Source organism: Bipolaris oryzae, assembly GCF_000523455.1.
Source record: "Bipolaris oryzae ATCC 44560 unplaced genomic scaffold scaffold_234, whole genome shotgun sequence".
Classification (NCBI taxonomy): Eukaryota; Fungi; Ascomycota; class Dothideomycetes; order Pleosporales; family Pleosporaceae; genus Bipolaris; species Bipolaris oryzae.
The window spans coordinates 22119-33923 of record NW_006911510.1 but is presented as its reverse complement, the minus strand read 5'-3'; the positions used below and the strand labels follow the sequence as shown (position 1 = coordinate 33923).

At 45.8% G+C, this 11805-nt stretch overlaps 5 protein-coding genes across 5 annotated transcripts; 2 read left to right on the top strand and 3 right to left on the bottom strand.

The window, feature by feature from the left end:
- Window positions 1-4714: 4714 nt before the first annotated feature.
- On the top strand, window positions 4715-5202 carry COCMIDRAFT_9555 (uncharacterized protein; the record flags this gene model as incomplete). Its single annotated transcript, XM_007694697.1, has 2 exons — window positions 4715-4918; window positions 4978-5202. The coding sequence occupies 2 exons, from the start codon at window positions 4715-4717 to the stop codon at window positions 5200-5202; spliced, it is 429 nt and encodes a 142-aa protein (XP_007692887.1).
- A 536-nt stretch (window positions 5203-5738) lies between these two features.
- On the bottom strand, window positions 5739-5903 carry COCMIDRAFT_108393 (uncharacterized protein; the record flags this gene model as incomplete). Its single annotated transcript, XM_007694696.1, has 1 exon — window positions 5739-5903. A coding segment is annotated over one exon (165 nt), but the record flags the coding sequence as incomplete, so codon positions are not given.
- Window positions 5904-6400: 497 nt separating this feature from the next.
- On the bottom strand, window positions 6401-6970 carry COCMIDRAFT_108370 (uncharacterized protein; the record flags this gene model as incomplete). Its single annotated transcript, XM_007694695.1, has 1 exon — window positions 6401-6970. One exon carries the CDS (start codon window positions 6968-6970, stop codon window positions 6401-6403), a length of 570 nt encoding a protein of 189 aa, XP_007692885.1.
- Window positions 6971-7935: 965 nt separating this feature from the next.
- COCMIDRAFT_30493 (uncharacterized protein) lies at window positions 7936-8694 on the top strand (the record flags this gene model as incomplete). The annotated part of the gene is made up of 1 exon (XM_007694694.1): window positions 7936-8694. One exon carries the CDS (start codon window positions 7936-7938, stop codon window positions 8692-8694), a length of 759 nt encoding a protein of 252 aa, XP_007692884.1.
- Window positions 8695-9792: 1098 nt separating this feature from the next.
- On the bottom strand, window positions 9793-11121 carry COCMIDRAFT_108390 (uncharacterized protein; the record flags this gene model as incomplete). The annotated part of the gene is made up of 1 exon (XM_007694693.1): window positions 9793-11121. The coding sequence occupies one exon, from the start codon at window positions 11119-11121 to the stop codon at window positions 9793-9795; it is 1329 nt and encodes a 442-aa protein (XP_007692883.1).
- Between the last annotated feature and the right edge of the window lie 684 nt (window positions 11122-11805).

The window sequence follows — 11805 nt, the reverse complement described above, 5'->3', positions numbered from 1 at the left end:
ACGACGTGTAAAGCTAGATAATAAATTATATCTCTCAATTTCATCTTATTTTATTGCGCTGTTGTGGATCAATTGCGCAGAGAGTCGCGTCAGTTTGGGTGGGGCGTTCAGCTTACTGATCTTTCCAGCTTACTGATCCCGCACGTTATCCATCTGCCAAGGTTCCATCTTTTGATGTTGGTAGTAGCATAGGCGCCGAGTAATTGTCACGTGCCCATTGTACATCAACACCACTTCCTTCTACCTCCAGACCACAACCCTAGAATCCATCTTCATCCCCTCAAGCTCATAATTATAACCCATAGAGGTGGTTCCAACTTCACAGCCCGACCAGGCACACCCACACGCCTCCGCATCTACCGCACAAAAACCCACATCCTCCACTTCCCTTTCCACACCAATACCCCCCCCCCTCTACTTCACCCACCCCGCCGCAAATCTCAGCACTATCCATCCCCTCGTCCTCTCCACCGCCATCAAACGCGGCACTCCAACTTCTTCAAATTACATTATAGTCTCCGCCGTGATGCCTGATTTTGACCGTGCGTATCGAGTAGTCGGTACACCTTAGTATACTCCTATTCATCCTATTCCTGTATCTTTAGATGTACCTCGGCCGTGGCTTGGATTCCAACAACGAGTATACGTGATGGAGTTGGGTTTGATGCAGTTCCCAGTGTTATTCTGTAGATTACTCGGTACTTGGCTGGTGATGAAAATGCTTATCTGATTGTTTGGGGTGGAGAAGAAATACTATATCATTCCCATTGTCACCATTCTCGTTTTGGGTAGAAATCTCATCACGATCTAAGTTTTCAGTGGCTGTTGATGTTATTCAAGGAGTTTCTCAAGCAGTTGTCATTATGAAGGATCTGACTGAATAACTGATTCATCCGCGCATATATCTATTTTCTTGCTGTATTGCTTGCAAGAAAGGTGGGAAACATAGCCAGCGAATGTGCGCGCAACGTAAGTCACACTCCTCTCACGTCGATCCCAGGCTTCGTATCGTAGGTCCCGCGCAAATGGGCCAAGCATAATCCTGAAGGTATGTTCGAATCCAGGCGCACTAATGCTGAAAGGCCTCTGGAGTTCTTTGTCTTGAGGAAAGAGAGCAAGTACATCTTCCCGGACTCTAGAAGCTTTAGCGATCGAGCGAACAGAATATCTTTCCAATATTGCGCCGCACATATCCAACAAAAGGATCGATTTCGGTATTCTCATCTCCAAGCCCGAGACTCGGCTTTTTCCTCGATTGTCTAGTCTGTAATTTCCACCCGGAACTAGTGCCATAAATAAAGGCTGTTTTTTTCGATGCCTGGGTCACCTTTCGTCCACGGAAGCTAGCCCTGATGACTACCATGACGTTGTTGGAAGTCAGTTTCTTTCCGTAGATCAGACGATTGGAATACTCCTGCGGGCCTAGAATATCTGTTAGATTCAAGAAAGCACGTGGGTAAGAGGAGATGCATGCGAACAGAAACATGGAATATCACGAAGCAGATGTTCACAGTCCTTCTTTGCAAATAGCATGCAATTGCATTCTATTTCGTTGATAACTATTCTTGTGTTAGATCAAAAAGCCACTCCACTACAAAACTATGCTAACCAGATCTAGCACAATTACTACCTTGGAGTGCAGCTATATCACAAGTGTCACAATTGACCAAACATAATTTTCTACACCCTACAAACGGGCCCTCCAGTTTCCTTGGCACAAAACAGTGCCAATGAAACCCTTACTAAACAATTCCCGATGGGTAAGAAGCCACCACCAATACTGTAGTTTGCGTGATTGCGAATAAAACTGGATGATGAGATTGCTGGCTGTAGAGATGAGTGAATAATCAGAGCGATTGCGCAAGAAGCTCTTCTTATACAAAGAGAGAATCTTGGGGGCCAGCGACGATTGCAAGTTTAAATGTCTAGAGAGCACAAGGGTCAGTCTTGAGCCAGTGCAGATGTGCATGAGTGCATCGTAGACTCGGCGCAGTGCGATCTGGATGGTGATCTAAACAGGTACAGACAGTGGCTATAATTAGCTCGATGTTCTTTATTTGGAAGATTTATGGGTTCAAATAACGCTGCCAAGCTGGGCAAAACACATTTGCAGATACGGCCCCTATATTGAATGTTCCTTGCAGCAGTGTTTATAGATGAATTCTACGAAGCCAAGGCTCAGAAGAAGGTATGCCACCGAATACCAAGGGTCTCGATGTCATGAATGAAGGGACTAGTGGGTGGCCTACACGCAGATGCAGGGGGCCTACACACGCAGGCAATTCACCGGCACCATGGAAATGTGGTAGAAGACGTTGCCCAGGTACCAAGCTGTTTTTCCAGAACCAGTGCGGCTACTTGCTAGCGCACCAATCACAGTCTGCCAATGCTGACAAGTATCCAACATACTAGGTTAAATGCAGCTAGTTCCATTCGCTCAGGACCCGAGTGAACCAATGATAAAAGGCCCGCTCTATATTAATGGGGTTGAATTAGTATGCAAGAAGAAAACATGGGGCTTGAGGCCTCGGCAGTCCCGTCGATAGAAGGTGCTAGGTCCTGTACTAAGATGATGAATGGATAGAGGTACAGTAAGGGTAGGTTCATGTAAGACTCTGCCTCTACCATAATTCTATTCACAGGTAATGCAACCCTACCATATCCCTACCCTCGCTCCATACGAACTCAGCCACCCCCCCCCCCCCCCCCCCACTACTCAACGAGTAGACAATACCATCTAGAGCAATATGAGGGAGCTTGGTTGTGCTAATAGGATTCTGTTGAACATAATAGGCATGATTGTAGCTACAGCATTGACAACCTGCATCTACTGGGTGTATCTACGATCCAAAGCGAGCAGTTAGGGGTACTAATGCGCGACTTTTAGAGATGCGTAGCAAAGTAACTGGACGTGAGGTGAACGTCTCAGGAAGTGCTACCTTGCAATAGGCTCGGCTTAACATGCAAATCCAACGTGAATTTTATACGCGTTCTTATAGCACTATTCAAGCAAACGAGATTCGTACCCTACTCTATTTAAAAGACCTCGTGGAATAGCTTATTGCACGAATGAAGAGTCGCCAAATTCAACCAATCGCAATGTGCGAATCTTGAGAGACAGCACACCACGGTGCATCCAGTGTTGCATGGCTGGTGCAGGACATCAGGCGTTCACTAGTCACTGCTGGCAAATTTTATCCAATTAATTCTTCGTCTGGCCATCTTGGCGATACTAAACAGGGATATTTTGCCAGCACACTACTACGATGAGCTAGTCCAGACAAAGCAACCAGCGCGCAACTAGTGGGATTCCTTGCTGTAGGTTTGGTGTGAACTTTCCCTAAATCACTCACACTCTAGCTCACATGCATGGCTTTCATATTTCAGGGCACCCACGTTTCGGGGACCGTGACTTTCCAGGCCCCCCACACTTCAGGCCTCCCCATATTCCAGGCCCCCCACTTTCTCGGATGCTTGACCGTTCTATATGTGCAAGGAAATCCGAAATTAATGATTAAGCATAATTGGCTTGCCAAAACTAGCTGTCTTCAACATGAATATCTAAAAGTACGATCCATACACTTCTGGAAGTTGTCTTTGAGAGTTAGTCTCACAGTATTCCAGACAATCAGCTGACTTTGAGTACTTGTATTTTGAAGATCAAGAATCAAGTATTGCTTTGAACGATGAAAAACGTGTTAGCGTTTAGAGTTGATTCCAGAAAGTAACGCCGAAGTTATTCTTAGTTTTCCCTGTACGGGCTGGCAACGGTGTATCTATCTTGGCGAAGTGTTCCGAGATTTTAGCCTCACAACATACGAGTCCTAGCCTTGCATGTTATGCGCCCTGTTGTCTTGAACGCTAGCCGTGCCGCAACCTTACAAATGATGCAAAAAACAGCCGGTTAATAAAACACCTACTACACATTCTCTCATGCAACTGATATAGCCGGAAAGGCAGCGGGATCTCCTTGTAGTGCCAAATAACTCAAAAATAGTTCAATAGTCACCTGCTTACCTTCTGTGTTAACACGTCTCTGGTAGGAATGAGACAACATTTAAAAATGGATATATTATAAAGGATATAACGTCAATCTCTAATTGCTCTTTGAGTTGGCAATAGCCGATTATTATGATTTTCGGTTATATTGGTTACATGTAATGACACTGTTGCAAATGTCTCTCCAAGTGTTTGTGCAAGCCAAGTGAAGATGAGAAGCGATTTTGCGCTAGATGGATTTGATAATACTCCGTAGCACATGCCCAGGATACGCGCGATGAACTTGACTATAGAATAAATGTACTCAATTTAAAAGCAACAACGACCAGAGCCGGCGCTAACAGGCTTTGGTAAGAAAGGAACTTACGACCTATAGCGCCCCTTGCAGAATAAGTGCCTTCTTGATTAGACTACTACTCATTGAGCTGTCACACCCCTCCTTCTAAGATCAGGCCGACGCAGAAGAGAATCATTCAGGCCCACCACTTAGGAAATATCACAGGGGTGGGTGTGGATTTGGGTCTAGATGCCTGATATTTCTTGAATTGTAGTTTCCTATCATGGCATTCGTTCATGTCAGAGAACTGTGATGCTGCTCGTGGGTAAACTATAAAGTCTCGACGAAGAACCCTCTTTCGAAATCACAGCCAGGCACTTCCAGCTTCTCTTCCAGCAACTATCACCTCTTCTTCGAGCAACTACCCGATCTCTCAAGATGCGCTTCTCAGTCCCTGTCATTGTCGCCTCTTTGGCCGCCACTGCTGCTGCAGCACCTACAAGCCCAGCTCCAGGATCTGTGCTCGAGAAGAGAAATAACTTTTGTGGAGCTACAACCTTTATCAACAACAGCTCTGGTGGTTCTCCTTGGATTGCCGACTGCCAAACGCTTTTTGATCGAATTGCTGGCGACGGTACTTGGGTAAGCTTCTTTAGATTCCAATAATATTAAAAAGACTTAGCTAACAAATGGTTGTAAAGTTTGTCGAGGGCCCACAGAAACGTATTGCAAGTTGGGCAACTTGCGAATTCGGTGCTAGGTCTTTGGACGGAACCATCACGACTATCGGAAATGAGGATGTTAGAGATCTTGTCCGCGATTCTATTGCAAGGTTTGCTTGGCAAGGAAGGGTTGGAGCTAGCGGAGTAGTGGACTGTGGCAGCCGTGGAGGTGTGAAGGTTTGGTGGGGCGTCTACCACACTTAATGGCCTTGCCTGTTGAGTTGCCAAGCATAGTATTATGGTCTCATTCTCAACTAAAAGACCAGGTTTTGTGCCAAATTTATTTATTCGTGCAGAAAATGGAGTAAATTTGAAGCTACGACCCATCTTGTTTGCTTTGAGAATTGTGCATCACGATAGGAGCTTCGAACCCATATGTAGTGATTTCATGCATTGTTGATGGCCTCAGTATCAAGACTCTTTAGCACTGTTAGTGTACTGCTGATTTGCTAGGGTTCCGGGTTTGGCGCTTAGTTCCATAAGCTCGATTGCGGGTACAACCGAAGCCTGGGTATATGCACTAGATAATGCTGTTGCCACGAGGTCGTTAGCGACCTTGTTAACAATTTCGAAATTATGATCAATAGTATCCTGATGATTCTTCCAACACTCCGTCATTTTGCGTTCAAGGTTCTGAGTTTCTCATTTAACTACTATATAACCTTAGTTAACGCCTTATGTACACCTTTTTTAGTGGCATTACGCTTCCTAGTGCGAAAGATGTGTTAGCTGTTTCAGATCTAGATCGTGCCAGAGTCGTTAGCTGATAAGTCTAGATGTATTAATTGCCTGGGGTAGTGTTTGTTTTGCTCGGTAATGCTTCCTGTACGTCTCTTCAGTAGTGCTGCTAACTCGGTTGCCAAGGATGCCATCACTTTCATGACGCGTCCGGGTCGCAAAAATATCTACACAACAGCCGTATCCCGTTAATTTCTCTTAGGTGTGCAACCCGTTGGCTGTCTGCCAAGCTTGAGAGCTGGGCATAGCTGTGGAGATAATGGCTGAAACTCAGCAAGTACGTTCCATTAAATCAATCAGTCAATCACTTACAAAAAGGTTTTATTCTCATGTCGACTGTCCCTCGGTCCACAGCCAATTAGAGGTTTCTTTCCAACCATTGTTTTTCTTTGGCGTAAGAGAATAACATATAAATAACTTAGCTCCTTGACCTAAGATAAAGGATCCAAATTAATCAGCACCACAGTGTGTTACACCCATAGTTGCGCGGCTTTATGTCAAAACTTGTGCGTTTTCCTTCCTCACCTGGCGGGAAAGCAAGTCGCATGATCCTTGTACCGTGATAATCATCACCTTCTAACCCAGACTAGTGTTTAACTCATATGTTTAGATAATTTATGGATAAAAAAATAGATTTGTTCATCGTTGAAACCTCCACTCCCAGTCAACGTTGATCGATTGAACTGACCACTCTTGAACTGCGCTTCTTATGTCCGTCCTTATGTTTCCTCTCGACAACTAGACCAGTGCGTTTCGCTTCTCTCTTTTTCTTATTTGTATGGTATCTATCATCAGCAGCCGTATTGACTCCATTTACCACCACTCCAGTTGCAACGTTGACACCCGTTTTAGCTGCGGGTCCAAAAACCCCGTTTTCAATACCAAGCTCCAGTACTCTCTCAGCGCCCAGAGTCCCCAACCCGAGCGTCGTCAGTCCCACAGCACCATTGAAAGCAGCCGATCCCACCATATCTCGCTTACGATTCCTTCGATGCTCTTGGTCAAGATGTCGTTTGAGGATTTGGCGCTTCTTTCGAGCATTGTAAAAGCCTGCGGACCCAATGGCAACTCCAATTATACTAACGCCCCCAGTAAACACCAGTGCTGATCCACCAAGAGTAGCCGAGGCGGCCGCGCCGCTGATGAGGCGTGTATAGTGATTCCATTCGAGGTGTAGTTCCTCCGGTGACATCTGCGAGCACTTCCTATCATATGCATCGAAGTCGAATGGCATATCTGTTATCGGAGGTGGTGCTTTATCCGTGAAGGTAGGAGAGGCTTTCGATATCGGTATGCATAGCTGGTAGTTTTCATTTTTTTTTGAACTTATGAAGTTGAAGATCTGAAGTGAGGGGCTGTGCACTTCACCGCAAATCCCCACGTAAGTGTACGCGTAATATTTCAGATAAGCGAGTCCGCTATCCTATTAACTCTAAGCATCTCTAAACTTTAAGCATATCTGAAACTCTAACTAATTATAGCTTTATTTCCTTGATTCTGGTATACTTCTCCTCGGACTGATGTTACTTCGGTGTTTTGAAGATGCACTCCGTGAGAAAATCCTAAGATCCACCTTAATCTAATGATTATAGTGTACCTATCTTCCGTAGCGCTGACTGATAAAACCTCGACCTCTAATACATATCCTCCGCTATTCTATGGTTCTATCAAGCAGGCACACAAGTAATCATTGTAGGTCATGTCGAGTACCAAGCGTGTCACCGGTCCCATCTTGTCGAAAATACCAGCCCCCTAGTACAATTTGCCCCGGATTCATCTCCTTATCTGGTTAGTTATCGTTTGTTCGTAATGCGAAGTGCCCTTGCGTTTTTGCGCAAGACCTAACCATACTTTCTGCTCGTGACTCAACGTCGACACTATGAAGACTGACCTCCCCCTCCGTTCACTACTTATTTATTCTAATAAATATTTGTTGTGTTATTTCATATAGTATTTTCCATCTCCAAAATCGTGCGGGAGTCAATCAAAGAGAAATTGACAAAGTTTGTTCGGCACTAAAAGCTAGAAAGTCCTTCCTGTGAATCGGAACATTGAAAGTAAACGAAGGGTTAATTCTGAAATTGTCTTCAAAATCTAGGAGTTACATTCCGTATTCACAATTATAGCCTAGCACTCCCTAAGCCATTCAACTATAACCCAGTCTCCCTTAGAGGGTGAAGCTCAACCTTAACCTGCAAGATGTCTGGAAAACTCAACCAGGAGGAATATGAAGCGCTTCACGAGCACAATGTTATAGAACGAATCGACCCCCCCCCAAAGCGCAAGATAAGCTTAAGCTATCTCTCACCTTCCCTCATTGCTTTGCCTGACCTGGTGTACCCCGCTTCCCTAGTCAGCGTCGAAGCACTCGAGTTTATTGGCCTGAACAGAGATACAGCACAACGTATCTTCGACAATCTCAAATCAGCTCAGATTGATGATCAAGAAGATGAAGAAGAAGCTGAACTGCCTTCGTTCGTTCGGGAACATCTCACGCAACGGAATATCAAGTTTGGGAACCTGCCAACCGCGGATGCGCTCACCAGCATCGTACTTACAACCAACACCATCACCGCCATTCTCAACCCCGAATTTCGAGAAGTTTTTGGGACAGAAACTCCTTTTTATTGGGCTTTCGATACGCTGCGAATGAGGTTCAATCATGTTCTACTCGTCGAAGATAAAATCAAGAAGTCAGCTGAAAGGGCACTCCTGGCTAAGAGACAGAGGGAGCAACCCAATGTGAAAGATCTTTTTGGTGGCAAAGAGGTTCTGTCTTCCCAATCGTCCGGCATGACCCGTAGTGGCATACGTGCTGGCAGTTTCCATCTGCCAAGGGCCTCGGCCCGGAACACGCTGCACCTGGGATTGATTAACGTTCGACATCGTAGACATCGTAAACAAGGGAACTTTCTTTTATGTCTATATCAGTTCTCCGCAACTAACTCTCAAAGATAAGCAACAATTTTACTGCCTACAGACGCAATGCAGACATGCGCTAACACAAGCCACCACCCTAGCGTAAGAACTTGTTTCCGGAAAACCACACATGGATCCAAAACGCCCACACAAGATCGCTAAAGCGGATTTGGGGCGGCTCTTTTGCTAAGCATTGACCTACATGGCCATCCGGATATCGTAAACGCTGAGTGCCGTCACGTGATTTCTCTCCTTCACCTTAACTATTAGCACAGCGAAGCTTATTTTACTTTCGAATTCTATCATGATCGAGCAAACTGATTAACGTGTTTGTTCAATTAACCAGCTAAGAAAACCTCACTAATATAAGGCGAGATGTAAGGCCTTACATTCGCCAACACAGGTTTAACGCTACAGTTGTAACGTCGCAGGGAAGACAAGAGATCCAAACTCGGTGTGGTCTCACTCAGAGGCATATGGAAGTGCGTGGGAGAACCGTAACCTAAGATCAATTGATATCTATAAGTCTTGTACGAAAGGATTGCACAAAACTGCCTATTCTACATCAAGGGAATAGCAAGCTTAAATACATGCAGGCTAAGGAAGGCTGAGTCAAACCTAAGTCAGACTCAGATCCGAATCAGTTCCAGGATTACTGTGAGTCTAGACGTTGATGTAGCTGTAACGAGGGAGTATATAAGTGCCTAAGTCCGGTCCTAGTAGGTGATCTCGTCCCACCCAATCTGGAAATCTATAGGCCTAAAGTCTAGACCATTGACCACCAACGTTCGTCAATTACCACCAGATCTGGCTTAGTTTTTAATAACGTAGTAGATAAGCGAGTGACGCAGGTAGACTAGTGAATGGGTTAAGGGCACCCACTATAGGTTAGGGCAGGGTCTTAGGCCTACCAAGAGTTAGGCAGGGGTAAGGCTAGATTGCTTAGTATATAGATATAGCAGGCTGGCGCTAGCTCTTAGCAGTCTTAGGCTCTGCCTTAACCCGCAGTGGATGACCCAAACTTATTTACCAATCTAACAACAATAGATCTTTGCGTCTCCCGCAGAACACTCAAACACGAATATATCAAGAAAAGGAGGAAGATATAGATTATAGCCATGCTTTAATATCCTGTCTCTAGTGGAATGAATCTGTTTTAGCTACTTCAGTCCTTTCAATCAGCTCGCTGCCAATCTCTTCTCGCCAATCCAATCCCTTTTCCAAAATCTCAGGATTCTTTTCAACATACCATTTTATCACAATCATTGCCAAGATACTCCCTGCTGCAAAAGCGGCCGCCAGAGGAAATCCAATCGGATATCTGGGCGAGTCTTTCGTACGCCATACCCGCAAAGGAATTGTAGCATGCCCCACATAGACCAATGTCACTGTCATCCCAACAACCACAGCTCTTGCTTCAGGTTCTTTCCGCAATATCTCGCCCAGCCATGCCAATAGCGCATATCCCCACGCTGCTGTGGCAAAGGTCAAGAAGTAAAAAGTCATAATGACCCCTCTGCCGTTGGGCCACCCCGCAAGCACGCCAGTGGAAAGGATCTGAAGTGCTGCAGTCGCACAAGAGATCTGCCACCTCCACTTCTTCCAGTCCGAAAGCGCATTGAGTCCAATGTTGCAAACAATGCTGATAGAGTACCCAATCAATGGGATCAAGTTGACCACATACGTGCTGTACAACGGCGATCCATCTCCCTTCTTTAATCCTTTGAGGTAAAGCAGGAGATACGAATTCGCACGCTGACTCCATGCAAACTGCAAATATGCAGCGAAAAAAAGATACGTGACAGGCGACTTGGCGACCAACCTCAGCTTCTTGATCACAACCTGCTTCCCAACGAACTCCGACGTGAGGATTCCCGCATCACTCATGCGCTCCCTTGCAATCTCCCGCTCTCTTTTTGTCAAGTAAATTGCTCTTGTTGTCGCCGGACTATCCGGAATCACTACCAGCCCCAGGAAACCCCAGAAGATAGTCATTATTCCCGACACAATGAACAGCCACTGCCATCCTCCAAGTCCCGCAATCCCATTGAGATTCTTGTACAATGCCGCCTGCAAGACGGAAAGAAACATGTTTCCTGCCACTCCACTAACACCGAAAATTGCCAGCCGCGTAGCAAGTTCACTAGGCTGGTACCAGTTGAAGATCAAGCTCACGATGCCCGGCCAACTCGTTGCTTCGAAAACGCCCAGAAAAAATCGAAGAGCGAACATGGTCCTCGAATTGGGCGCCTTGTACATGCATAGTGTCAAAGTACCCCATACCATCTCACAGATTGGTAGAAACAACGAAGGACGGACGCGAGTCTGAATCAGCTGCGCGGGTACGATGAAGAGCGCGTACCCGATGCTGAAGTAGGTGGTGAGCTCTACGAGTTCGTTGCCGTGCATGGAAAGCGATTCTTGCATTCCCGATACGTAAGCGGCAGTCGTAGCGGATTGGTCCATGTCTTTGAAGATACCGGCAATGAACGCCCAAGTTAGGAGCAGGACATCGAGCTTTAAAAGGAGGACATTGTTTGGAGAGCGGAGGTAGGGGATGTAGCGACCAAGTAAATTGGTATTCTCATCAGATGGAGTAGAGAGAATCTTGTCTGGTTCAGTATTCTCGGATTTGTTCGTAGGCGAGGAGGAAGTCATGGCTGAGGTGTAGTAGAACTCAAGAGAGTATTGAGCTACGATGCTTCATATATACATATGTCCCTGTTAGCATTCCTTCTTGTATGACAGAAAGTACAGTGGGCCAGAATCAGCTAATCAAACACAGCATCGTATCGGAATGTCTGCTGACCCTGCGCTTTCATTGGTTCATCCCGACCCACCATGATTCCTGCCACACAGGGAGGGACGTTATCGCCATTTTCTTTTTGATGTCGCAATTGCCACGCACAGACAACACAGTATTGCTAGAATATCTCTCCAGGGCTCCCTCTCACTAACTAGTAGAAGATCACCGTGTTGAGGAAATTTCCTTCCGCCAACTCTCCCCGACCCGCTATTTCTTACGCAGTTTGGAAATTTTCGTCGGATCTGAACAACAAGCCGAGAGACTACTGCAGGGCCAAGCATCCAAATCTTGATTTTCCCTGCGTCTCGTTGGTGCCGTTCCCTTGTAGGTTGTGATGACAAGGA